General features: G+C 42.5%; 1 protein-coding gene across 3 annotated transcripts in view; it reads right to left on the bottom strand.

The window, feature by feature from the left end:
* Positions 1-17,015, bottom strand: part of bcl11ba (BCL11 transcription factor B a) — a 46,654-nt gene extending 29,639 nt beyond the window's left edge. The window contains exons 1-2 of one of the 3 annotated variants that reach the window (XM_062440036.1): positions 16,765-17,015; positions 6,493-6,994 (exon numbers count right to left, since the gene is read on the bottom strand). In XM_062440036.1, the coding sequence (XP_062296020.1) occupies positions 6,493-6,994; positions 16,765-16,819 (557 nt within the window). In that variant the 5' untranslated portion in view covers positions 16,820-17,015. The remainder of the gene's footprint in view (positions 1-6,492; positions 6,995-16,764) is intronic. The other 2 variants (XM_062440034.1, XM_062440035.1) reach the window with 2 other exon arrangements.
* Positions 17,016-21,735: the final 4,720 nt, after the last annotated feature.

Here is a 21,735-nt window from a genome sequence, read left to right as displayed (position 1 = left end):
CTAAAGGGTGTTCTGTTTTTTGGGGTAGTAATTTGTTAGCTAACCTTTCCCAACCAGCTCATTTTTACATTTTACATTATTACATTACATTATTGTGTGCCAGTCATTGAGTTCTGCCAGGTGACCATGCAGTTGGCTATATTAACTGTTACTACTGAATTCATTTATTAATTAGTTTCAACTACAGGATCATGGATATATATTGATTGATTTATCTTAATCAGTTGTTTTTCAATGATACGTCCCCCAACTTTTTACTTTTCCTAGGGTAATGTTATGTAGCACTCCATATTGTTAAAAATAGTGAAAATGAATCCAGATTAAAAACACAGCATTCAATTTTGTAACTGCCACTGGGTGAAATTTACCTGGGTATACATGTTTTAATCTTCGTCGGAGTGTGTGATCTGACAGTTATGACAAGTCATAATTAAATTATAAAGAGAGCCGCAAAGGAGAATGACCTGCCAAAAAAAAAAACACAGCCAAGTGCCTGAAGTGCAGTCAAGCCAGGTGTACAGGCACATTTCACCTGTTGGCAGTTTTAGGTCCATAACAATCACTGGTGATTCTAGTAAACATGTTGTGCTATTTTTTACAAAGTTCTGTGCAGTTTTTACCTGTCGGAGGGCAGAAAAGAAAAGAAAAAATAGAGCAGCATGGGTGTGTGCAGTTTCAGTTGATTATAATCGACATGTGTTGAACCGCATACTTCCTCGGTGTATTGAGGCAGTTATCTTACCTGTTGTTTTGCTAAATTACACTGCCAATTTAGACTGCTAGCTAACTGCTGACTCATCTCATGCTACAACTCAGCGTTTGGAGCACAGACAGGGGTTGTGTCATAACTTCAAATGGGTGATTCAGCCGTTCTTTTTAACTTAGATTACGAAATGACGTACGGTTCATGTGAATGAAAGCAGAAGAGAGTGGTGGAGGAGGAAGAGTGCTGGTGGGAACTGAATGGATGTCCAGGTAGAGGAGGAGTGGAGGCTGTTTGCTAACTCTACTCTTTTCCCCCAGATATGGATTTGTGAGATCAAAGCTTTTTGGGGGGGCTGCGAGCGGCCTAAAGGGAGTGTGCATGCATGTCATAAGATGGTCGTTTCAGATATTCTTCATGTTTTGTTTCTTACCCGTGGTGATTTGCAGACTACCGACTACATTGATGGCTATCATTAATGTCCAGGAGACAGGATTAGGAGTGGAGGCTGCTACAAAAACTAACAAATCTTAACTTCTGTTAGTGAGAGAATATCTGATCAAAAGGTGAAAAATCATAAAAGGAAATAAGTCATCAGGACACTCATTTCAAAGTGAGTCACATTCTTTGCTACAAGTCAGTAAAGATTGTCTCTTTGCTTTAGTTTTTTTAGTTAAATGCACCAAAATGTGTATTCAATTTATTTCCGCTGTTGCCAAATTTCCTATTAGTTCAGATTACCATAAGATGAAAGTTTCATTATACTGTATCAATGACATCAATATAGTGAAACTACGATAATTGTTAGTTTCATATGAAAAAACCACAACGTTATCAGTATCAAACTTCTCTTAAAAAAATGCATAAGTGCATTGATTTGGAAGCTTTTACATAGATCTGAAGGTTTTGGTTCGGTAATTCAAAAAAAAAAAAAATTTCAAACTGTCAACTGATGCAAACATGTATGTGACAGTTATCACGCACCTTCCTGTCTGTGGCCTGTGAAATCAGCTATGATAAAGAGCAGTCGGAACAACATGAAAACAACACGGGATGGTGTGAATTAAAGACTAGAACCGCTGCAACTGTTCTCACAGACTGAAAAAAGCTCTCTGCTTCTGTATTTCCATGTTACAGTCTCTGCTCTGCTACCTGGCAGATGGATATGGAAGAGAGGGAAAAAAAACACCAGCACTCACAGACCAAGAACACATCTTCTAATTTAGGGGGGTGAAAAAAAAAAAAAAAAAACTTGGCTTGATGCTCATGTAAGTGTGTGTGTGTGTGTGCGTGTGTTACATTTCACATGGCGAGTAAATGGAAGTGAAAAAGCTTGAGAATAAACGAGTAGTTTGACCTGCTGGGAGCCAATTACGAAGCGCTGTCGTCAGTCGTGTTCGGAGCTGGCATTCAAACTCCCTGACCAGGTAATGAAAGGTGTAAAAATCTACTGGAGGAAAAAGCTCAGTCTGACTTACAAAAGAGAAAATTCCACCTGCCATATTTCAATCCCCCGGTGATTACGAGCAGAGCTGAGCGTGTTCTCTCCAAATTACACTCCGGCTCGATTAATAAACCCCTCTGTCCTCTCCTCGTGTTAATAAGGTGCTAGTTGGACATATTTCATGTGGAAATTGTGAAATACCGAGGGTAATTTTGAAACATAAAATGTTATTGCTGCAATATAGTTTACAGTTGCCGCAGTGCACGTCCAATTGAGCCGCTAATATGTTTTTGCTTTTAATGTGAAAATTATTGCGCGTTCTGTTATGAAGAAATATTGTGCAATTACAATTTCGAGCCTTCCAACGCTGCGCATGTGGAGTTGATTTCACAGGAGGATTACAGTTAGTTATATTGCCAGCATTTAAACGCAGGGGGGGGGGAAATATACTTATGCACATAAATATGAATAATGTCGACCTAATAACGTGACCAATGCCAATCAATTAGTGCACACGCCTGAGTGCGGCTCTGCAGACACTCTGGGATTGTATTAAGAGTTATTAGCACCCTCCTACTTGCTCAGGTTGTCGTGTTAAATGTAAAGCCAGAGCACAGTTACTGACCTATGTGCTGCGCTCTCAAAAGGTTCAGGTGGCTGTGCTGTCCACGGCAGCACTGTGCGGCTGCCTGGCACAGCTGTAACAGCCTGGTAAAATATTGATGAAGTTCAGGCCCAAACACAGTGTTTTACAGCGCAGGCCAAACCGCAGGCTGACACGTTCAGAAGAGCTGTGTCCTGCTCCAACGCACTAAATAGGGAAACAGAGTCAGGAGTGTTACCTGTGAGTGCTCTCCTTTCATGTGGCTCTAGGCCAGCCTTTTTCTTGTAAGGTTAGTCCAGTGCTACTGATGAATAGAATAATAGAGCAAAGCAGGAGTTCTATCTGAGGAATGGGAAGAAATTAGCTTCTGCACTCCAGCAGACAAATAAAACCCTATAAAGACTTACTAGAATTGGCGTGCTATTGATTGGTACTGGCAAGATATATTCATCTGATGATACATTTCTAACATACAACGTATTATGATTCATACTGTGCACTTTGGAATCAACACATTTGGCAATGCCAGATTTGAGTTTTTGGAATCGTTTTGTTAAAACCAGCTGTGTCAAATGATTTATCACGTCAATATTTGCTGGGCTTCAACCTTTGGGCAGAGGGTGTGTAGTCCCTCAGACAATAAATGTAATTGTGGGACTCATGTTGCAAAAATGTTGCAACATAGACAAAAGGAAGCAGCAAAAATGGTAGACATAGTCTGGTCTACTGATCTGTCATAGGCTACTTTCAGAAACAAAATTTCAGATGAAAGACCAGATTTTTGGGTCAGTGGTTAGGGTTAGGGTAATTCTACAGGAAATGAATGAAAGTCATGCAATGTCCCCAGTTGTGACCTAAGACAACATGTACATAGCCAGGGAGCAGAGACTTTAAACTGGGGTGGAGGGGCCAACTTTGAATGGTATGTTTACAAACAACAACTGACAAATTCTGCATAGTGCGCCTTTAATTTCCATCTCAAAGATAGTACAATTTCTAATGAGTACTTATTACATATATATTTGGTCTTTTTATTCCTGATGCCATACAAATAAACTACCTTAGAAAGGTTTAATGGCTTCAGTGCTGGTCCGAACTAAGAAGAGTATGCATAATTTACCTTGCCAGCGTAGACTTGATATTATATTCCCCCTATGAGTGCAATATAAGCATTAAGATTGACTGTGTCGTCATATCCAAACAGACCTACTGGCTACAAGAAAAGAAGCCAACGCAAACAGCACTGGATAATGAACAGCTGTGTGTCTTATTTCGTCTGCAACATACCACATGTCAACTTAGAGAAATGTTCTTTTTTTCTACATGCTGTCATCTATAAAAAGTTAGGGTTTGGGTTAGGGAACTCGTGTTTAATTTTAGGACCTGCTGGTTGCAGGCGAGTACCTGCCGTCAAGCACTGAGGTGGTGAGTTCTAGTTGTACAAACTGACTTTTAGAAAGAAGTTAATGTCACATGTTTGGTTTTCTATCCAAATGTATCGTACATTTTGACCACATTTTCAGAACATCAGAAAAGAAAGTACTATTATGTGAATGTTAGCAGTTGGTTGGTAGGTGGTGCTAATTCTCCAGTCGGGTGCCATTAGAGCACTGCAGAAGAAGGGCACAACAAGATGATGTAATGTAAAGGGTTAGGGTTAGGGGAACATCGGACAACCCTCCAACTAAGTAACAGTGATGGAAAGCTTGACACTGATTAGTTGCATCAATACACCAACCTTTCCACCTCCCCCAAGCGTTAAACTTTTTTTCCCAATATTTAAAGATTTTTTTCGAATTTTCAGTGTTTCCACTCAGGTTTTTGATGCACAAATTGAAAAGGAACTTGAAAACAGGTGAATGGAAAAACACCTACAGTCTGGAATATTCTACTCTTTCCCTCTGGCTTCTTCATGAGCCTCTCGACTGGTTTGAAAGATAACTGCTGGTGCTCTTCCCCCCGCAGCTGCTCTCCTGCTAAACTGCCTCTTTACCCCACTGAATGGGGAAGAAACTAGCCACTTTTAATCCCTCTTTCTCTGTCTTTTTTTCCCTTCTCCTTCTCCTCTCATCGTGTTTTTTTTCCTCCTTCTTTTGCTTATTTGAATTTTAATGAGCTTTTCACCTTTTTAAGCAGATGGCTTAGGCCGGATTTCTCCATGAAAGTCGGGGTGAGTCTCTCTGTCACGTTTTGCACAATTTGTTTCAACTAGCCGAGTCCTTGAGGGGGTTTAGGGCTTTGAGTGGGTAATGTGCCTGTCTCTCCCCTCTTTCTCCTCTCTCCCTCTCTCTGTTGTCCTCTCCTTCTAATGAAATGAACATCTCTCTTTCTTTCTCTCTCACTTGCTCTCGCTAGAGTGGATGGACTAAGTCTCAACAGGATGCATTCATGAAAGCTGTGGAGGTACAGTTCTGTGTGTACATTTGGTCAAAAAGACATTTGTTTAGTGTTGACAACAAAGCTGCATGATTGGTACAATCCAAAACATCTTGCCATCCCTCCTTCTATTTCCTCCTTCCTTCCTTATGGAATAGTTCTTTGGAAAAATGCTCATTACCCTATTTCTGAAAGTGAGATAAGAAAAATGACACCAATCTCACGTTTGTGCTTTAAGTATGAATCTGGACACAAGATGTAGATAGCCTAGCTTAGCATGAAGACTCAAAGCAAGGGGAAACAGCTAACCTAGCTTGGGGTTAGTATGTCTAATGTGTACACAAAGAGAAATGTAAAAAAAAAATATATATACAGTTGTGTGGTTTTGTGGGGCGCTATTTATTAGCAAACAACAGCTGTGTGGACCGAAGTCTTTGTCACCAAGAAGTTGCCAGGGTTGGTACCACCATCGTGCCTGTACAGACACCAAAACCTGAGCTTACCAACAGTATCAAGTAATCCATACTATAGACGGAGACCCTGCATAGAGGTGCTAGAAGCAGGGTCCAAAATGAACACCCGCCCAGCACAAAAATGTCGGTAGATGTTCTGTTTGGCGAATGAATCTCGGAAGGCTGTCCACCACACTAGCGGGTAAATGTTTGTACCAAAGTGGTCATGTAATAAAATATCTGGCGTGATGGCTCAGAGGAAATGACTCATGTTTGTCCATGTAGTACGTGGGTTTTTTATGCGCGTTTAAACTGTAGGAGCACTCAAGATGATGTGACTCAGTGTCTACACAGGTAGTGTAGCGAGAGCAGCAGCAATAGCGACTGCTCCGTCTGTGTATGTATACACGAAGCGTTTAAGCGTTGGTCACCTGCGTTTTTGAAAATGCTCAGAGCCTACAACACAATGACCGTAGCTAACTACAGTTGATTTCAAATGTGCTCAACAATTAAACCCGATTTTACTGACCGTTGATCAATATATTAAAACAATTGTTAATCTGGCTTCTTCTTTAAGATTGTTAGGTGCTATCGCTCAAGGCACTTTTATCACTCCAGAACTATCTGTGGCGCTGTGCTAAATTCCATATACTCCCACTTCTCTCATTCACAACCCATCTACAGTGAGTAATAATAATATCATTCTCTCCATTTCAAATGTATTTTTAGCCCAATCTTTTAAGAGAACTCAGCAGATGGCTTTTTTAAGGAAATGGTTCCCAACCCTAAAAGCACCCATTTTTGTTTTTTTACATTTCTATTCATGTATTCGAGGTTAATTCAGCTAATAAAGACATAGATAATCTCTCAAAATGAAACAGAACTCCTTTCACAGAGTGTGTGTTTGTCATGCCTACCTGCCAGTGTGTTCTCCTGCTTGGGGCAAATTCCTTTGATGGGCGTCCTCGCTCCCCTCTCGCCTCCTCCCCTCACTCCCTCCACCTCCTCCTCCTCCTCCGGTGTCACCTGGATGCCGATCTCCACCGGCTCTAACACCTTCCTCAGCTCCAACCGCTGGGCGTGGTGATGAAGGCTCTGCAGAGTCGGACTTCCTCCTCCTCCTCCTCCTCCCCGGTGGTCGTTGATCTTGTCGTAGCAGCCATTGGCCAGCAGCGGCGTCTGGCACTGCTTCTTCTTGTGCTCGATGAAGAGGAGGATGTCGCCCAGCGGGAAGGTCATCTGGCACTGGCCGCATGTCAGCAGGTCGTGGTCGGCGTGGAGGCCGGGCGGCAGGGCGTGGGCCAGGCTTGGGTCCAGAGGGTGGGGAGGTAGGATGAGCGGGTGGGGGGGTAAAGTGAGCGGATGGGGGGGTAGGGAGTCAGAGAGCAGGCCGCCATCTGGATGCTCAACCTCTGCTGTCCAATGAGAGAAAGAGAAGAAAAATGATATCAGAAGATTAACACCTGGTGACTGTGTGTCATTTCACATTGTTAAGTTGGATGCTTGGAGATAGATTGGAGAGAAAAGAGAAGCTGGTTTTGAAAGACCTTTACCAGCACATGTTAGAGGGTTGTTAATGAAGGTGTGGGAGAAGAGAAGAAAAGGTGAAAAAAGGTGACGTAAGAGAGGTACAATCATCCTTGTTCTAACTTTTTTTGCTACACAGGTAGTGTGTAGCCAAAAAAATACATCTGTAAAAATAAGCATAATCTTTCAAATCAAATGTATCTTGTGATCCACAGGTTGGACACCACTGATCCATGTGTTCCCAAAAAAAATTCTTAGTAAAGCTGCGGTAGTCCGTTCTATTTCATTAACACAATCTATTGTATGTAAAGTGATATATGAGCATTAAAGATTTACCTAGCTCAGTCTTACAGACCTTTTAAAAAGGTCAGGCTTCCATCCTCAGATGGTGTTAAAGCTGTTTGCTGCTGTCAAAAACATTCTACACACTTCCTGTGCTGGAGGAAACAGCAGACAGCAGATGTGTGGAATGTAAAAGCTTTCATGAGACGGGCTATAAGTGAGGGATCAGTTTAGATTATCACTTAAAGAAAGCAGCAGAGTGAAGGAGTGAGGAAGTCTGGAATGGGCTGGAGAAAAGAAGTGAATCACAGAGGTAAACAGGAAAAGAGTGAAGTTATAGTCATCTCTCTCTTTCTCTCTCTCTCTCTCTTTCTCTTTCTCTCTCTCTCTTCCTTTTAATATACTATGATGGATTCGCAGCAGGTTGGCCATTTGTCTCAGCCTCCACATTAGAAATGCAAACAGATTCGGGATGTCAAATGCAGATGAAGGCTCCAGATGGAGCAGCCCACCTCAGCATCTACCTGCTAAAGGTCTGCTTTTAAATACAACACTGACACACACTCTGCTTCTCACACCGGGAACACATATATCAACCCCTCAATACATTCTCATCGTCATTTATTATCCTGTATTTCACAATAAAAGAAAAAATAATAATTAGAAATATATTTCCCTGTTTCATCTTTTTAATCATGCTGTGAGCCCTCAGATGTATTTTAGGACCACACAGGGGTTCCAAACCCCTGATTGGAAACCACTTTTGTATGCAATTTAATTCTGATTCATTACTATTATTACTTGTTGTAATGATAATAGCAATACAAATACAATTCTTAGTGCAACTAGTGCTGCAATTAATAAAGCTAAGAGATAGAAACAGACATCTTTATACAAATACATAAACTAATGTCAATAAATGTAATGTAAAGAGGTAAATTGAATGTACCTATATTATTATTAATAATCATCATCATCCAAAAACTGTAAACAAATATAAGAGGAAGTTTTATTTTTTAAACGTTTTAAATGTTTAAACTTTATATTGTATTATTATTGTTGTTTATTTTGCAGCTGCAGCTACAGGAAGCGTGTGTGTGTGTGTATGTGTGTGTGTGTGTGTGCGTGTGTGTGTGTGTGTGTGTGTGTGTGCGTGTGTGTGCGTGTGTGAGCGTGTATGAGAGCAGGTGTGTGTAGCATCAGCCACATCTCCTTCCCCTCCCTCTGCATGTGTGTGTATGTGTTGCATGTTTGTACTGCATGCATCGTGTGTCATAACATGTTTGTATGTGCACGTATACCTTGTGGGTACACATGCACAAGAAGGCATGTGATGTGTGTGTGTGTGTGTGTGTGTGTGTGTGTGTGTGTGTGTGTGTGTGTGTGTGTGTGTGTGTGTGTGTGTGTGTGTGTGTGTGTGTGGCCTGCAGGCTGCAACCATCTGTCCTCCGCTATTGAAATGAGAATCCATGTACACCATATCTCCAGTGATCAACATAGGAAAGAATTAAAAAACCAGTGAGCTGACCTGGAACAAACGCTGACCGACGCAAACTCGACTTCATCTCCATGATGAACGGTTAGACTCGTATTATAATAAGTTAAAGACGAAACCTCAAATACGCAGCTGACTTCCTGTGTGTGAAGATCCGTTAGAAACACGATCTGATTCCCTTTTGAAGCCGCACAAATATTTCAAATTCACACCGGCGGCACACTGCAGGTATTACTGTTTCTTATCAATTTAATGTAAATATCACCGTGTTCACATCAGCCGGAGCCAGCTTGAAGAGATATTCAAAGACAAAACATCCGAAGACTAAATATGCATTTGCTTGTGGTTTCCTCGCTCATAATTATTGAGCGGCAATGAAGTCGGCGGTGGTGGCGTGTGTGTGTGTGTGTGTGTGTGTGTGTGTGTGTGTGTGTGTGTGTGTGCGTGTGCGCGCAGATGACAAATGCAAAGGAAAAAAGCGTTACTTTTTGGCCTGATTTACCTAAGAAGGCTCGGGTGAGTCAGGCAAGAGCGCTAATAGGATTTCCGTGAACTGGGGCTGAAGAACAAAATAAAGCAAAAAAAAAAAAATCAAAGGAAATGGGGCGTCTAAAAATGAACGGCTCAGAAATAACTCTTGACGAACCATCTACAGTAAGGCAACAGGTATTTTGGGAACTACATTTAAAAAAAGTGATGTTCTTTGGTTGCTGTCGTAGCCAAATTATGAAGGAGAAGTTTTCAACGTCTCTGTAAGGGTTCGGCTTCCTTTATTTAGCGCCTATCAGTGTAAATGTGCTGCTAATCCATCTAGAACATTCCCGCTCTCCACAAAACAGTCAGATAATGTTCACAGACATAAATGGGAAAGCGTATTAGAGGCAAGCTCCTTCTCAAATATTTGTTCGCCGCACTCCTCCACTGTTTTTTAATGACATTACCCTCTTTTCTTTTATTTTTATACCGTCATAACTTTTCCCATTCCGGCTGATGAAAGCCCTGCAAATTGCTCCCCGAATGAGAAAGGTTCTGCCAGTTAAGACCAATGATAATGATGCGTGCGTGTGTGTGTGTGTGTGTGTGTGTGCGTGCGCGTGTGCGTGCGCGTGTGCGTGCGCGTGTGCGTGCGCGTGTGCGTGTTGGAGCGAGCAGAGGTCTGGACCGGAATGAAAGACTCGATCAAAACTGTAAAAAACGAGACTTTACTGCTGCGTTTTAACCGTTTCCTCCACCGCACTCACACACATGCAGAAATCAAGATTAAAATGTTTGTGGGTGAGACTTGCACAGAACATTCACACACACACACACACACACACACACACACACACACACCGGAGTTGTCAACACTCACAAAATACACACACACTCACACACACACACCTGCAGTATCACAGTCATTTTGTCGCTCTCAACGATAGCCACACCTCGACATCTTTCCGAACCCGAAGAAACTGATGGTGTCTGCATTTGCACACGCACACACACGCACAAACACACACGCACACACAAACACACACACACACACACACACAAAGGTTTTAAAGGTGTAAACAACCACTTTCTGTTCTTTCAACCTTTAGAATTTGAACCCAGCGTCTGTTATTCACTACTGAACTTCACCAAAAAAATGCTTTTCAAAATAAGAGCCGAGCTGATTAATGGTACAGCGGCACTCGAATGCAGCTTTTAACAAAGTGGCTGAGCGGCGTCGCCTCACGCTAACAAGACTGAGCTGAACACATGAGCTGATTGAAGTGACGTGCCACCACAGAGACGGTTGAAGGAGGCTTCAGTTCACTTTCACTAACCAGAAACCGGCTTTTTATTTCAAGGCAACACCAGTGAGATTCTGACAACCTCAGGGCTGAGAGTTACACATTACATGATCACACTCACAGTAATGCTTTATGGTGTAACTATGCTTTGTTGAAGTTATTCATTTGCTTAAAAATATCTGTAGGGTCATTATAAACATAAGAAAAGGACAATTTTGGAGATGTTTGTTAGTTAAAGTGTAATAATTTGACTTTAAAGAGAGGTTAAATTAGTTACTTTTATGCTTTTTGTATAAAATTACATTTTATCTTCTGGTTCGAGTCCTTATTCACTGTGGACTATCAAAATAAAAGCAAAAGCACCTATGAAAACATGAAAAAGTGCATTTTACAGCCAAGATTTGACTTCAGCTACAGTAACATTAACAGTAGTTGATGAGAAGCTTGTTGGTACTCTCAGTGGTGTGTACAGAGCGTCATGTTCAAGTAGAAACAGAGGAAATGTCATTGAATAAATATCGTACAGTTATGACTCACAGTCTATTTTCAGATTTGACCTGATTTCAAATTAAAAACCTGTTTTTTTACCTCCAAGCTAATTCAAGTTCATCATGAGTTAAACCCTTCCCCCCCCCCTATCCCCTCTCCTCCTCCACCCCTCCGTTCTGGTCGAAGTCAGGATTACCCCGTCAGGCCAAATTTGGGCGGCGGATCAGACGCAAATTTGCAAATAATTCCGAACATTTGTTGGAGGCTGATTGTGGCATTAGATGGATTCACATGTGACAACACAAGAGAGCCGCAGAGCGTTCAAATACAGTGGAGGAAAATCTCTCAGTGGAAGGAAATCTGTCAGGGAGCCACCTGCCTGGGAGGCGCTGTGGAAGGAATGAAGCGCTCCTCGTAAACACAGTTACTTATAGGGCTTCATGCCAACTTAACAAAAGCTACAAACCTTTACAGATGAATAGGAAACATTCATTTGAAGTGTTTTTAAACTGTATAAAGATGGTTTTGACTTCAACTTTATAATTAATGTAACTATAATTTGATCTTGATTATTTTTTTTATTGTAATAGATTAACTGACTTTAGGAGAGTTTAGAGGCTTTGCTGCTGTGATGTATGTTAAAACAAACAATAAGATCATTTTTTAACATTTGAATAGAAAACTAAAAAAAATGCAAATTATACTCACAAATTTGAACAAAAAATTTGGAAATGTGCTGAAAATAAAGAAATTAAATGGATTCTAATCTGTTATAACTGTTATAACTGATCTATCTGCTTTACTATATAAATGAACTTCACTGCACACACACACACTCTCACACACACACACACACACACACACACACACACACAGAGAGTGGTGCTGAACGCTATAGATGTCAGTCAGCCGCTGTCATGAATTTACAGTACGCGGTGTAAATAAAAAGTGAGACAGACGGTGAAGTACAGAGGGTGCAGGTGTTGACAGTTAAGAGGTGAATGTGGTCTTTGAGCGCTGATGTCATCTGATTAACACACACACACACACACAGTAGGCACTCACTCGCGCTCCTCTACTACCCCTCTCACTGGCAGAGCGAGCAGCACTGACAGCCTGAGAGCTCCCCCTAGCAGGAAGAGAGAGAGAGAGACATAGAGACAGACAGAAAGAGAGAGAGAGAGAAGAGGAGGAGGAGGAGGAGGAGGGAGGGATGTGTGGTGTTGAAGGGCGAGCGACAACAGACAGACAGCTCACCAAGCCTCAGCTGAGCAAACCAACACTCTGGTATGCAGGCTATGGTAGGGTGTGTGTGTGTGTGTGTGTGTGTGTGTGTGTGTGTGTGTGTGTGTGTGTGTGTGTGTGTGTGTAACGTAGTATCAGTAGTGGGAGAATGTGTACAGCCTGCTGATCAACAAAAATGAGTTTAGGCTTGCTCTTTGAGAACTGGAAACCTTTGTCCTAGGGATTCATGGACACACACACACACACACACACACACACACACACTCAGCAATCACACTACTTCTTTAGTGTTGTAATTATGAAGATTTTTGACATTTTCCTTCAAATTTAACAGGTCATTTCACCCAAATTACAAAAAAAAAACACACTACTTTCTCACTTTTCTTGTATGATGAACATAATTTAGTTTGTGGTGTTTAAAGCATAAAAAAACTACATGTTAAAAAAATGTGACATGGTACAAACTGAGACCACTTTACTGATTTCTTTATAGCAACTAAAACTGTCATCAATGAGGTAAATAGGCCTAATTTGGGTGAATTTACCCTTTAAATGTTTAACCCACTGCACTCTCTGCTCTGCTTGTGTGTGTATGTGTGTGTGTGTGTGTGTGTGTGTAGATATCATTACACGTTCATTACAATCAGTTCTGACACTTAATAAAACACAGTGAGGAGATGCGTTTTTCATTTATGGCTTTTTTTTAAAGGAACACCTCATCTCGAGTGCTTCACTGCATATAAAAGAAGGAATTGCTAGGTTCTCTCTCTCTCTCTCTCTCTCTCTCTCTCTCTCTCTCTCTCTAACAAAGACTTAGCCCCAGCAGGGTGCACGGCTATTTGACAAGCCAAAGGGAAACATGCATCTCAAGTGGGCGACTGCAATTTACACGCAGCCCTCTCTCTCTCTCCTTGTGTGTGTGTGTGTGTGTGTGTGTGTGTGTGTGTGTGTTTGCGGCTACAATGGGAGCTCTCGTCCTGTTTGCGTCTCTTCACACTAAATCAGCCTCTCGGAGGGAAGCTGGGGTTATTTGCAGTGAATGAGAAGCAGAAGGCAACGTCTGCACCTTCGGGTGTAAACTGTCTCGGCGTGGCGACGCCAAAACACACACCGAATCTGCCTGACGAGACCAACAAAAATACAGATCTCCCCCCCCACCCCCATCCGACGAGTGTTTCCCCACACCACACTGAACCTGAACCCCGAAATACTCGTGAAGATATCCCACTCAGGACGGATCGTTTAGAATTCTTTTTTTTTCTTCTCTTTTCTAACGTGCCAGGAAATGAGTGTGAATTAGGTGAGATGTAAAGCGTGCAGTGCTGCCTCTGTGGTGCACAATCACACATATTTACTGCAGAGGAAGATGATAAATATGCAGGGGAAAAAAACCCGTCAGGGGCCTCTTTTCACTCTTTTCACAAAGTGCATTGATTAGTTGATTCCGGGTTAAAGCTGTTATCCCCTGATTGATTTCTCTGTTTAAATCGGTTCTGGTCACATTAAAAAAAAGCATGGAAACAAAAAGAAGGAGGGATTTTTAAGCTTTGAGAGGAATGAATGATGAAAAATAGGGGGAGATCAGCTTAATTTTAGGAAGCTGGTGCTAATATTGTGAGCACATATTGTAAGAATGTAGGTGCCATGAATGAGGCCTAACCAAAGTCCATTTAAATAAACAGCGATTTAAAGAAAACACAAAAACCTTTCGCTCAGGTGCAGCAGCTGTTCTGAAATATGCGTGTGTGTGTGTGTGTGTGAGAGTGTGTGTGTGTGTGTGTGTGTGTGTGTGAAGCCCAATTTTTTTTTTAATTCCCCCCGATTAAGGAAAAAAATAAAAAACAGGACGCAGGTCACGGGACGTGTTTTATGACCTGACAGCTAGAGAAGAATTATGCGGACTTTGGTGACGAGGATTCACATGTGCCCATTTGCATATTTGTGTGTTGTTGCCTTGGCATATATATGTTCATGCAAACCTACTTATGCAAACCAAAATCTGAGGGTGCGTGCATGTGTGTGTGCACGTGTGTGTGTGTGTGTGTGTGTGTGTGTGTGTGTGTAGTCAACCATACTAAATCGGTGAGCATCTCTTACACATAAATTATGGAATGTATAGCACCCTGCTGCAGCCTGAATGGTTGTAAATCAGACAGTAAGACAGACAGGCAGGTCAGACCTGCTCTGCGGATACAACTACATTTAACACTTCGCACACACTCGCTCACGTACACACACACACTCTCACACACAAGTACACGCTGAGGCAAAGCAGAGCATGGAAGGTGTTGAGCTTATTTATTAGCCTCCATCTTCTTGCTCTCGTCTTTCCACAACTGGTGACTGTTTGTCTGTCTACCTGTCCGTTTGTCTGTTATCGTGTTCTCTCTCTCTCTCTCTCTCTCTCTCTCTCTCTCTCTCTCTCTCTCTGCTGCGGGAGCTGATGTCACAGCAGAGCATGCAGCGTGCACAATGTGACCCATTTCTAAAAAGGTAGAACCGAGTACACACTGCAAAGCCTGCACGAGCTGCCACGCACAAGTTGTACAGCTCCGTTAAGCAAATCTCTACTTGTTAAGAGGTGATTTGACATGTGTGTGTGTGTGTGTGTGTAGCAGCACCGTCCCGTGAAGAGCCAGGCCTTTTTGCAGCATGAAAGTAAAGCAACATGGCCCAAATGGTGGGTATGGAGATGCACACATGCTGGGTCTCTACTGTAAATATGGGGGTTGTGTTATGTTATACACACACTGGGCCACTGAGGTACACACACACACACACACACACACACACACACTATAGTGTAAGTGATCTGATCTGGCAGCCTTCAAATAAGACAAGTCTCCCCAAATAACCTCAAGATGGAAGAAAGAGAATCACATGTATCTCCACACTGAGCTGCACCTTTAAAATGTTACCTAACAGCCTCTTTCACCTGCATCCATCCCATTATTAAGTGTCCCTTACTTATATTTTGAGCTTTCAGTAGTTTCAGGACTAGTGAAGGTCTGCTTGCTCCTGATAGGACACATCAGATAGAAAAAAAACTGATCTGAGGCCAGAAAGAAGGGGGGGGGGGGGGGGGAAAGATTTGCACTGCTGAGAAGTTGAAACGGTAAAAAGTGTGTGCGTAAAAATTGAGTCTGAAGAGTTTGTGTTGAATAAGAAATAGCGGCTGATATGGAGAGGAAGAAAGTTTTCCTCTCTTTAATAAAATATTTTCCTAACACCTCTTCACCTTCAGTAAACACCTTTAAGAAAAGATGAATCTCATGCATTAATATGATGTTATATTTGAAATCATCTCGCCTTTTAAATAATAGCGTCACTTATTCTACTCTACATTAAAGTGCCGTGAGGGGAACCCCTTTTTTTTTTTGCGCTGTCGAGGCGTGCAGGGTATTAAATAATCCAAACCTACCATTAATATTACAACCGGGGGGTGGAAGTATGAGCTTTGCATCCATCCAGCAGGAAAGAAAAAAAAAACACACCATGAACGGGACTAACTAATTAAACTGAATACACGGAGGCTGGCATGAAGCATTAATGTGTCTATTAAAGATTAAATAACCTCCAGAAAAAAAAGAGAGAAAACGTGTTCAACCTGAGGCAGAAGTGCGCAGAGAAGAATTTCAACTTAAAATAAAAGAGTTGAAACGTGAAGTTGAATTGTTGTCTGTGGCGTTAAATGAGCCTTTTTTTCTTCAAGTGAAAGATGAAGAAAAATAATTGAGGTGAATTAAATCCTTTAAATGATTCTTCTTTTTGTATTGTTGGAATATGACGTTTAATATGTTCACCGGGAAGGAGCGATATTTGTTTGTGGAAGTGCGTAAAAATAAAGTAATGAGTCCATTTAAACTGGAGAAAATTGCGATTATATTTGTATTATTAGTTAGAAATTAAGTGTAATTTCCTCCCTGACGGCAACAGTGGTTGTAATTTAATTACAGCAAAAATCCTACTAAAGAATCGTCTTCATAAACTACGAGGACGGCTCTTTGACTTCTCCGTAAAGCTGCTGTTAAAAGTCAAACACACACAAGCCAAATACTTTCCACTCTTTACTCCCTGTGTAAATTTGCTCTAATAATAGCCAGCTATTTATAGACCCTAATAATCAGATAAGTAAATTAAGGCCTTTATCTAATTTTGTCAATATATCAGAAGAGAGAGAGAAAAAAACTGGCCTCCAAAAGACACTTCTACAAAACTTTCTGCTCCAAGTCTGAAAATGAGCATTTTTACGCACCGAACATCCAGAAGAAAAATCAACTCAACTTGTCAAAATGACAGCGGAGAGAGGAAAAAGAAAGAGTGGAGAATCCTGTGCTGTCATGATGTGAATTTCTGCAGGTATACTTACGTGTTATTTCTCTCTGGGACAGGTGCTGTGGGTTCCCCTGCTTGCGTCGGGACATCGCCCTGGCATTTACACTGGCATCGCCCGGAGAGCGGCGCTTGAAGGGTCGGCTCTCCTCCTGCTGCTCCTGTATACCGGCCGCAAACTGACCCCAAAAGTGGCCGCTCGCTGGCCACCACAAACTGGCGGCCGTGCGCTGGCCCCAAATGTGGCCCTCGAAGTGACCCCGGCGCGACGGATCTCCCTCCAGCGGGAAGCGGCTCCTGCGCTCTGCGGTGACCGGCCGTGGCGCAGCGCTGGGCGGCCGGGCGCTCGGTCGGTGCTCGGTGCCAAAGTGGTTGCGCGCCTCCTTTCTACAGTGGAAGCGAGGAATGAGGAGGATAGTCCGGCTTTTCTTCCGCAGTTTATCAGAGGAGAGCAGGGAAAGGAGCGGAGCGGAGTGGAGGCAAGACACGGCAGGTCGGCGGTCACCTCCTGATGGTCAGTCACTACCTGTGTCCACTCTCCGGCCACCTTGGACACCGTGCGTCCCTGTCCGGAGTAAACAGGTAAAAGGACGCAAATTAACGTGTGAAAGTGTGTAAAATAGGAATCCAATTTTCTTCTCGGCACTTCTCGAGGTGTCGCCAAGTGGTGGGCACTTCTTCTGCTGCACTGGCAGTGCCAGCCAGCCGGGCGGGTTAGACTTAAACTCTTCAAATCAAAGCCCACTGCTGGTTTGAGGACAGACTGCCACCCTCTTTTCTCTTTGTGCTAGCTGCAGAGTCCCGCATCCCCGGGCTGTGTGCGGCTCTGTGCGGCTCTGTGCGGCTCTCTGGCTTCTACAATGGGAGAAAACTCAAGTTCAAGTGCGGACGTGACGTTCAGTCTGCGGTGAGAAGGGAGAGTGGAGACTGAAGAGCACTGGGGGCGACTAGTGGTGGCTTTCACACACATTGACACACACACTTACACACACACACACACACACATACACACACAGTACTCTCACACCCTCGCACACACTCGGGCGTGTGTGGCGCACACGGCAACAGTGGTCAGAGTCGCACCAGTCATCTCCTCCAGTGTCCCATTACTAGGAGGGAAAAAAAGGATTTATATCTGTTAAAAGTGTGACCTGAGGGGCTTCCGTACGTCGTCCAGAGGATGCTGGACACTTTGCACGAGCCTGCATCCATATTTTAAACCGCGTGCGTGCTTGTTGTGTGTAATTACGCGCCGTTTCTTACACACTTCTTTTACTGGGGCAGCGTGCGTACATTTCTCTCATTATTAAATATGATTTTAACTCCACATTTATTCACATTTGACCCTTTTCAAATCAGTTTATCACACGTGCACGCGCGTACACCTTCCTACAATAAAGGCCTGTCATACAACACACTGCACTCCTTATCAACTCATTCAATTCACTCGTTTTTTTTCCATTCAAAATGCGCAAAAACCTCAATAATCCTACATTATCATATGATTTTGATGAAGCGTATATTTTTATAAGTTTGCCACATGATGTTTGATCAAATCTATATTTCATCGAGCCGGCAGACACATTCTCACTGGTGCATCGTAGTGGCCCAGATATGCGCACAAATGTATGGATCATGCGCTCACATTTCACTCCATTCACATTCAAATCATTTAATAATAACCACCGCGTGTGCGCAGCGTGTAGTTTATTTATGAATACACACATCATCCTATCCTGATTGTTTCATCATATTAATTAGTCATGTGAGTGGCATGGATGTCAGAGAATTAAGTTAATTTAGGCGTTTAAAGGGAGGATGTTAGGTTGTTGTTTTTTTTTAATAGTGCCGTTTTGTGACCTTATGGTGACCTTAGAGTGCCAAATGGATTTGAACTGAAGTGGAAATTTTAAATTAAAAAAAGGGAAGTGATTTCTAGTTATTAGTAGAGGGAATATTTGATGAGGAATTGTGTAAAATTGAATTAGAATTAAAACAAGCACATCTCCATCATACTTTATAATGCAGGCGATTCAGCTATAGAGGCCTCAGTGAGTGTGTGTGTGTGTGTGTGTGTGTGTGTGTGTGTGTGTGTGTGTGTGCTTGTACAGTAAATGTGTGTTGCGGTAGCGGGGTTGATGATGGATAACTGGTTTGGTGGCAGTAAAGCAGCATCTCTGTGCAATGCTGGCTGCTGTCTGCCTTCCCCAGCAGCACCCTCTGTTTTAAGAGAGGTATAAGTACAGTACAGTATATAGGGAGCGTCTGATTTTCATCCTCGCACGCCCCTGTAGGAGAGAGGAGACTCCAAAGCCCCCCCCCCAAAAAAAAAAAAAGTAAAAATTTGGTGACTTGGATGAGCGTGTAGAAGGGGAAACAAGAAAGTGGATGAGAGGGGAGCGTGTTCAGTGGCAGCAGCTGAGCGGTGGCGTCTCTATGATGAAACCGCACCTCAGCTCAGATTTAGATTAGAGGTACATCAGCTTTTTCTATTTGTTTTGTTTTTTGTTTTTTAAAAAGCAGAGGTTTGAACTGGTGGCCAGTCAGCCTCGACTACAAACCCCCCCCCCCTCATCCCTACTGAGCTGGATTAGCTGCTATCACATTCCCCAAAAAAAAAAAAAAGCACTCCTTATTTTTTTCTCTTCTTAATGTCTGCTGCTTCTCAACTTATTCCTCGGCCCCGTGGCTCGCAGAAGAAAAGGAGGGAGGATGATGGGGGGGGGGGGAGATGCAGGCCTCGGGGTTCTTTTTATCCACCCCTCCCCTCTCCTCCTCATCCCTCCACCACCACCACCCCTACCTCGCATCTAGACAAGCCTCTAGTTTGTTCCTGGGCCAGGTGTTGTCAGAAGCGGCGTCCCTCGTATACATACACGCATCCGCCCGGCTTTGTCTTTGGACTTCTCGCTACTTTTTCCTCCCATCGCCTCGAGTGCCGCCGCTTCTCTCTCCTCCGTCCCCTCTTCTCTTTCTTTCTTTCTTTCTTTCCTACAGTATATATCTTCACAGGGCTCGTCTTTGGCTGCTCAGCCTGTCTCCCCAATAAGCCTCTCCTTATTTCGGCAGTATACTGTAGGAGGACATAAATAGATTTCCCATGCTCATTTACAAGAAAAAAGGAGAGGATGGCAGGTTCGTCCAAATGTCTTTGTCGCGCGCATAACAGAACACCCACTTTCATTTGGGAGGGATACATCCAGCACTTTGTCACAATAACAGCCGACAGAGAGCATTATGTTGAAATGTAAATCATTGTCATTTTTAAGGCGCGACTCAGTGCCAGTGGGTTTTTTTTTCTTCTTTTTTTTTCTCTCTCTCATGAAGATATGGGATTAAAGCTGCTTTTCAGCGGCTCTGTGGACGGACGGAGGGAAAGAAGAAGAAGGAGAAGAAGCTGTCTTCATTGTCGCTCATATACAATCCACACACATTCACACACTCATGCCTCTAAACGTACATTTGCAGGTTCACACTTAACGGTGCGAGAGAGACGTTACAACAAACTGTAAATCTTTTTTTTTTTTTTAAAGGTTATTGTTATTGCATTTTCGCATTTTCGCCTTTATTGGTGCTTGAGAAGTGAAGAGGCAGCAGGAAACAAGTAGAGGAGAAAGAGAGAGAGGAATAGAGATGGATGTGACATTCAACAAAGGTCTAAGGCTGGAATCGAACTTGCGAGGTTGTGGTTACGCGGCAACCGCATCAACCGCTCCGACAAAGCCTTAAATTTTGCCTTTCTGGATAATTTTGACATCATTTAAAAGCTTTGAAATCGTCCCCTGCTTGTGGAATCAGGAGTGCATCCTCTCCAGGCCAGCATCCCTACCCGGATGTGCTCCTTGTCCTTGCAACCTGATTGGCTCATTAGTCAGATGGGCGACAGGTGCATCATTCCCACTTTCTTATTGGACGTTTTTCGAAGGCGATTTCTCACTTAAAGGCCATCAGCGTGAGTTATGGCGGATAGCTCCCGGCATCCTGCTTTTGCCCTTCCTTCATTTGCATATATATATGCGGCTGTTTGTTTTTATGTTAATGCTAAATAAGCCTCTTTTTTTTCACCAACACCAACACCCCCCCCCCCCTTTCTCCTCCCTCTATCTCGTATCGCCTCGGCTGGGCGGTTAAGTTTTAATTAGAGGGACGTGGAGGTGTCCTTTAAGAGTTTTAAGATCACTTTCAAAACAACTGTTCGCCACTAAAGTGCTAATATTGATGTTTATGCGTTTCAGATGCATGCTGGGTAGATAAAGGATGATGCGGAGGGAAACAAATCTGCACAGTGAGCTCAACGCTTTAAAGACGAGCTATGATAGGAATGCAAATGATGTAGATTTCAAAGCATGTTAAAAAATTTTAGGGCGTCAGAATCGAGTATTTGTGAGGATAGATGCATCTAATAAAAAGCTTTTAATGGAGCTTTTTTATTAGAAAGAGTGAGTCAGTTCACTGAAGAAGACCATTACATGTAGCTGAAAGTCCCCGATAAAGGTAGTGTTTGGACTTTATTAAGTTTTGTTTTTGTTCATTTTTGTCAAAACAATTTTTGAAAAAACTCAAATTTAATTCTTGGCCTTGGAAACAGCCAATGAAAACATTGTCTTACCAAAAGGTCCATTTAGTAACTGTTCCAGAGCTTTCGACCACATCATGATCTTCCTCTGCCAGTTAAGGTCTGCACAGTTTTCACACATTTTTTGAATTTTCTTTTTTTTTGAGTGAATTTATTTTCTTCTGTCTTGGCTTAAAGTCAAAATATTTTTAATCTAAAAACAACAGCATTTTGTAGCTGATGAAGACCATTTGATGTAAGTGAAAGCTCCTAAATGGACCTAGTAATGAGTTTGCTCCCTCAAATGAAAAGCATGTTTCTGGCCTGAGTTGTACTATATATAAAAAAACTGAACTTCATGCAAAAATCATTTAAATGTGAGCATTTTGTGCAGTTTATGTAGCTGCTTTAAAACGGAGGAAACATCAAGCTGCAGCAGCTACACCTTACATT

The sequence above is a fragment of the Scomber scombrus genome, chromosome 19 (assembly GCF_963691925.1).
Source record: "Scomber scombrus chromosome 19, fScoSco1.1, whole genome shotgun sequence".
NCBI lineage: Eukaryota > Metazoa > Chordata > Actinopteri > Scombriformes > Scombridae > Scomber > Scomber scombrus.
The sequence above is the reverse complement of the archived record's forward strand: the minus strand, read 5'-3'. Positions and strand labels throughout refer to the sequence as shown.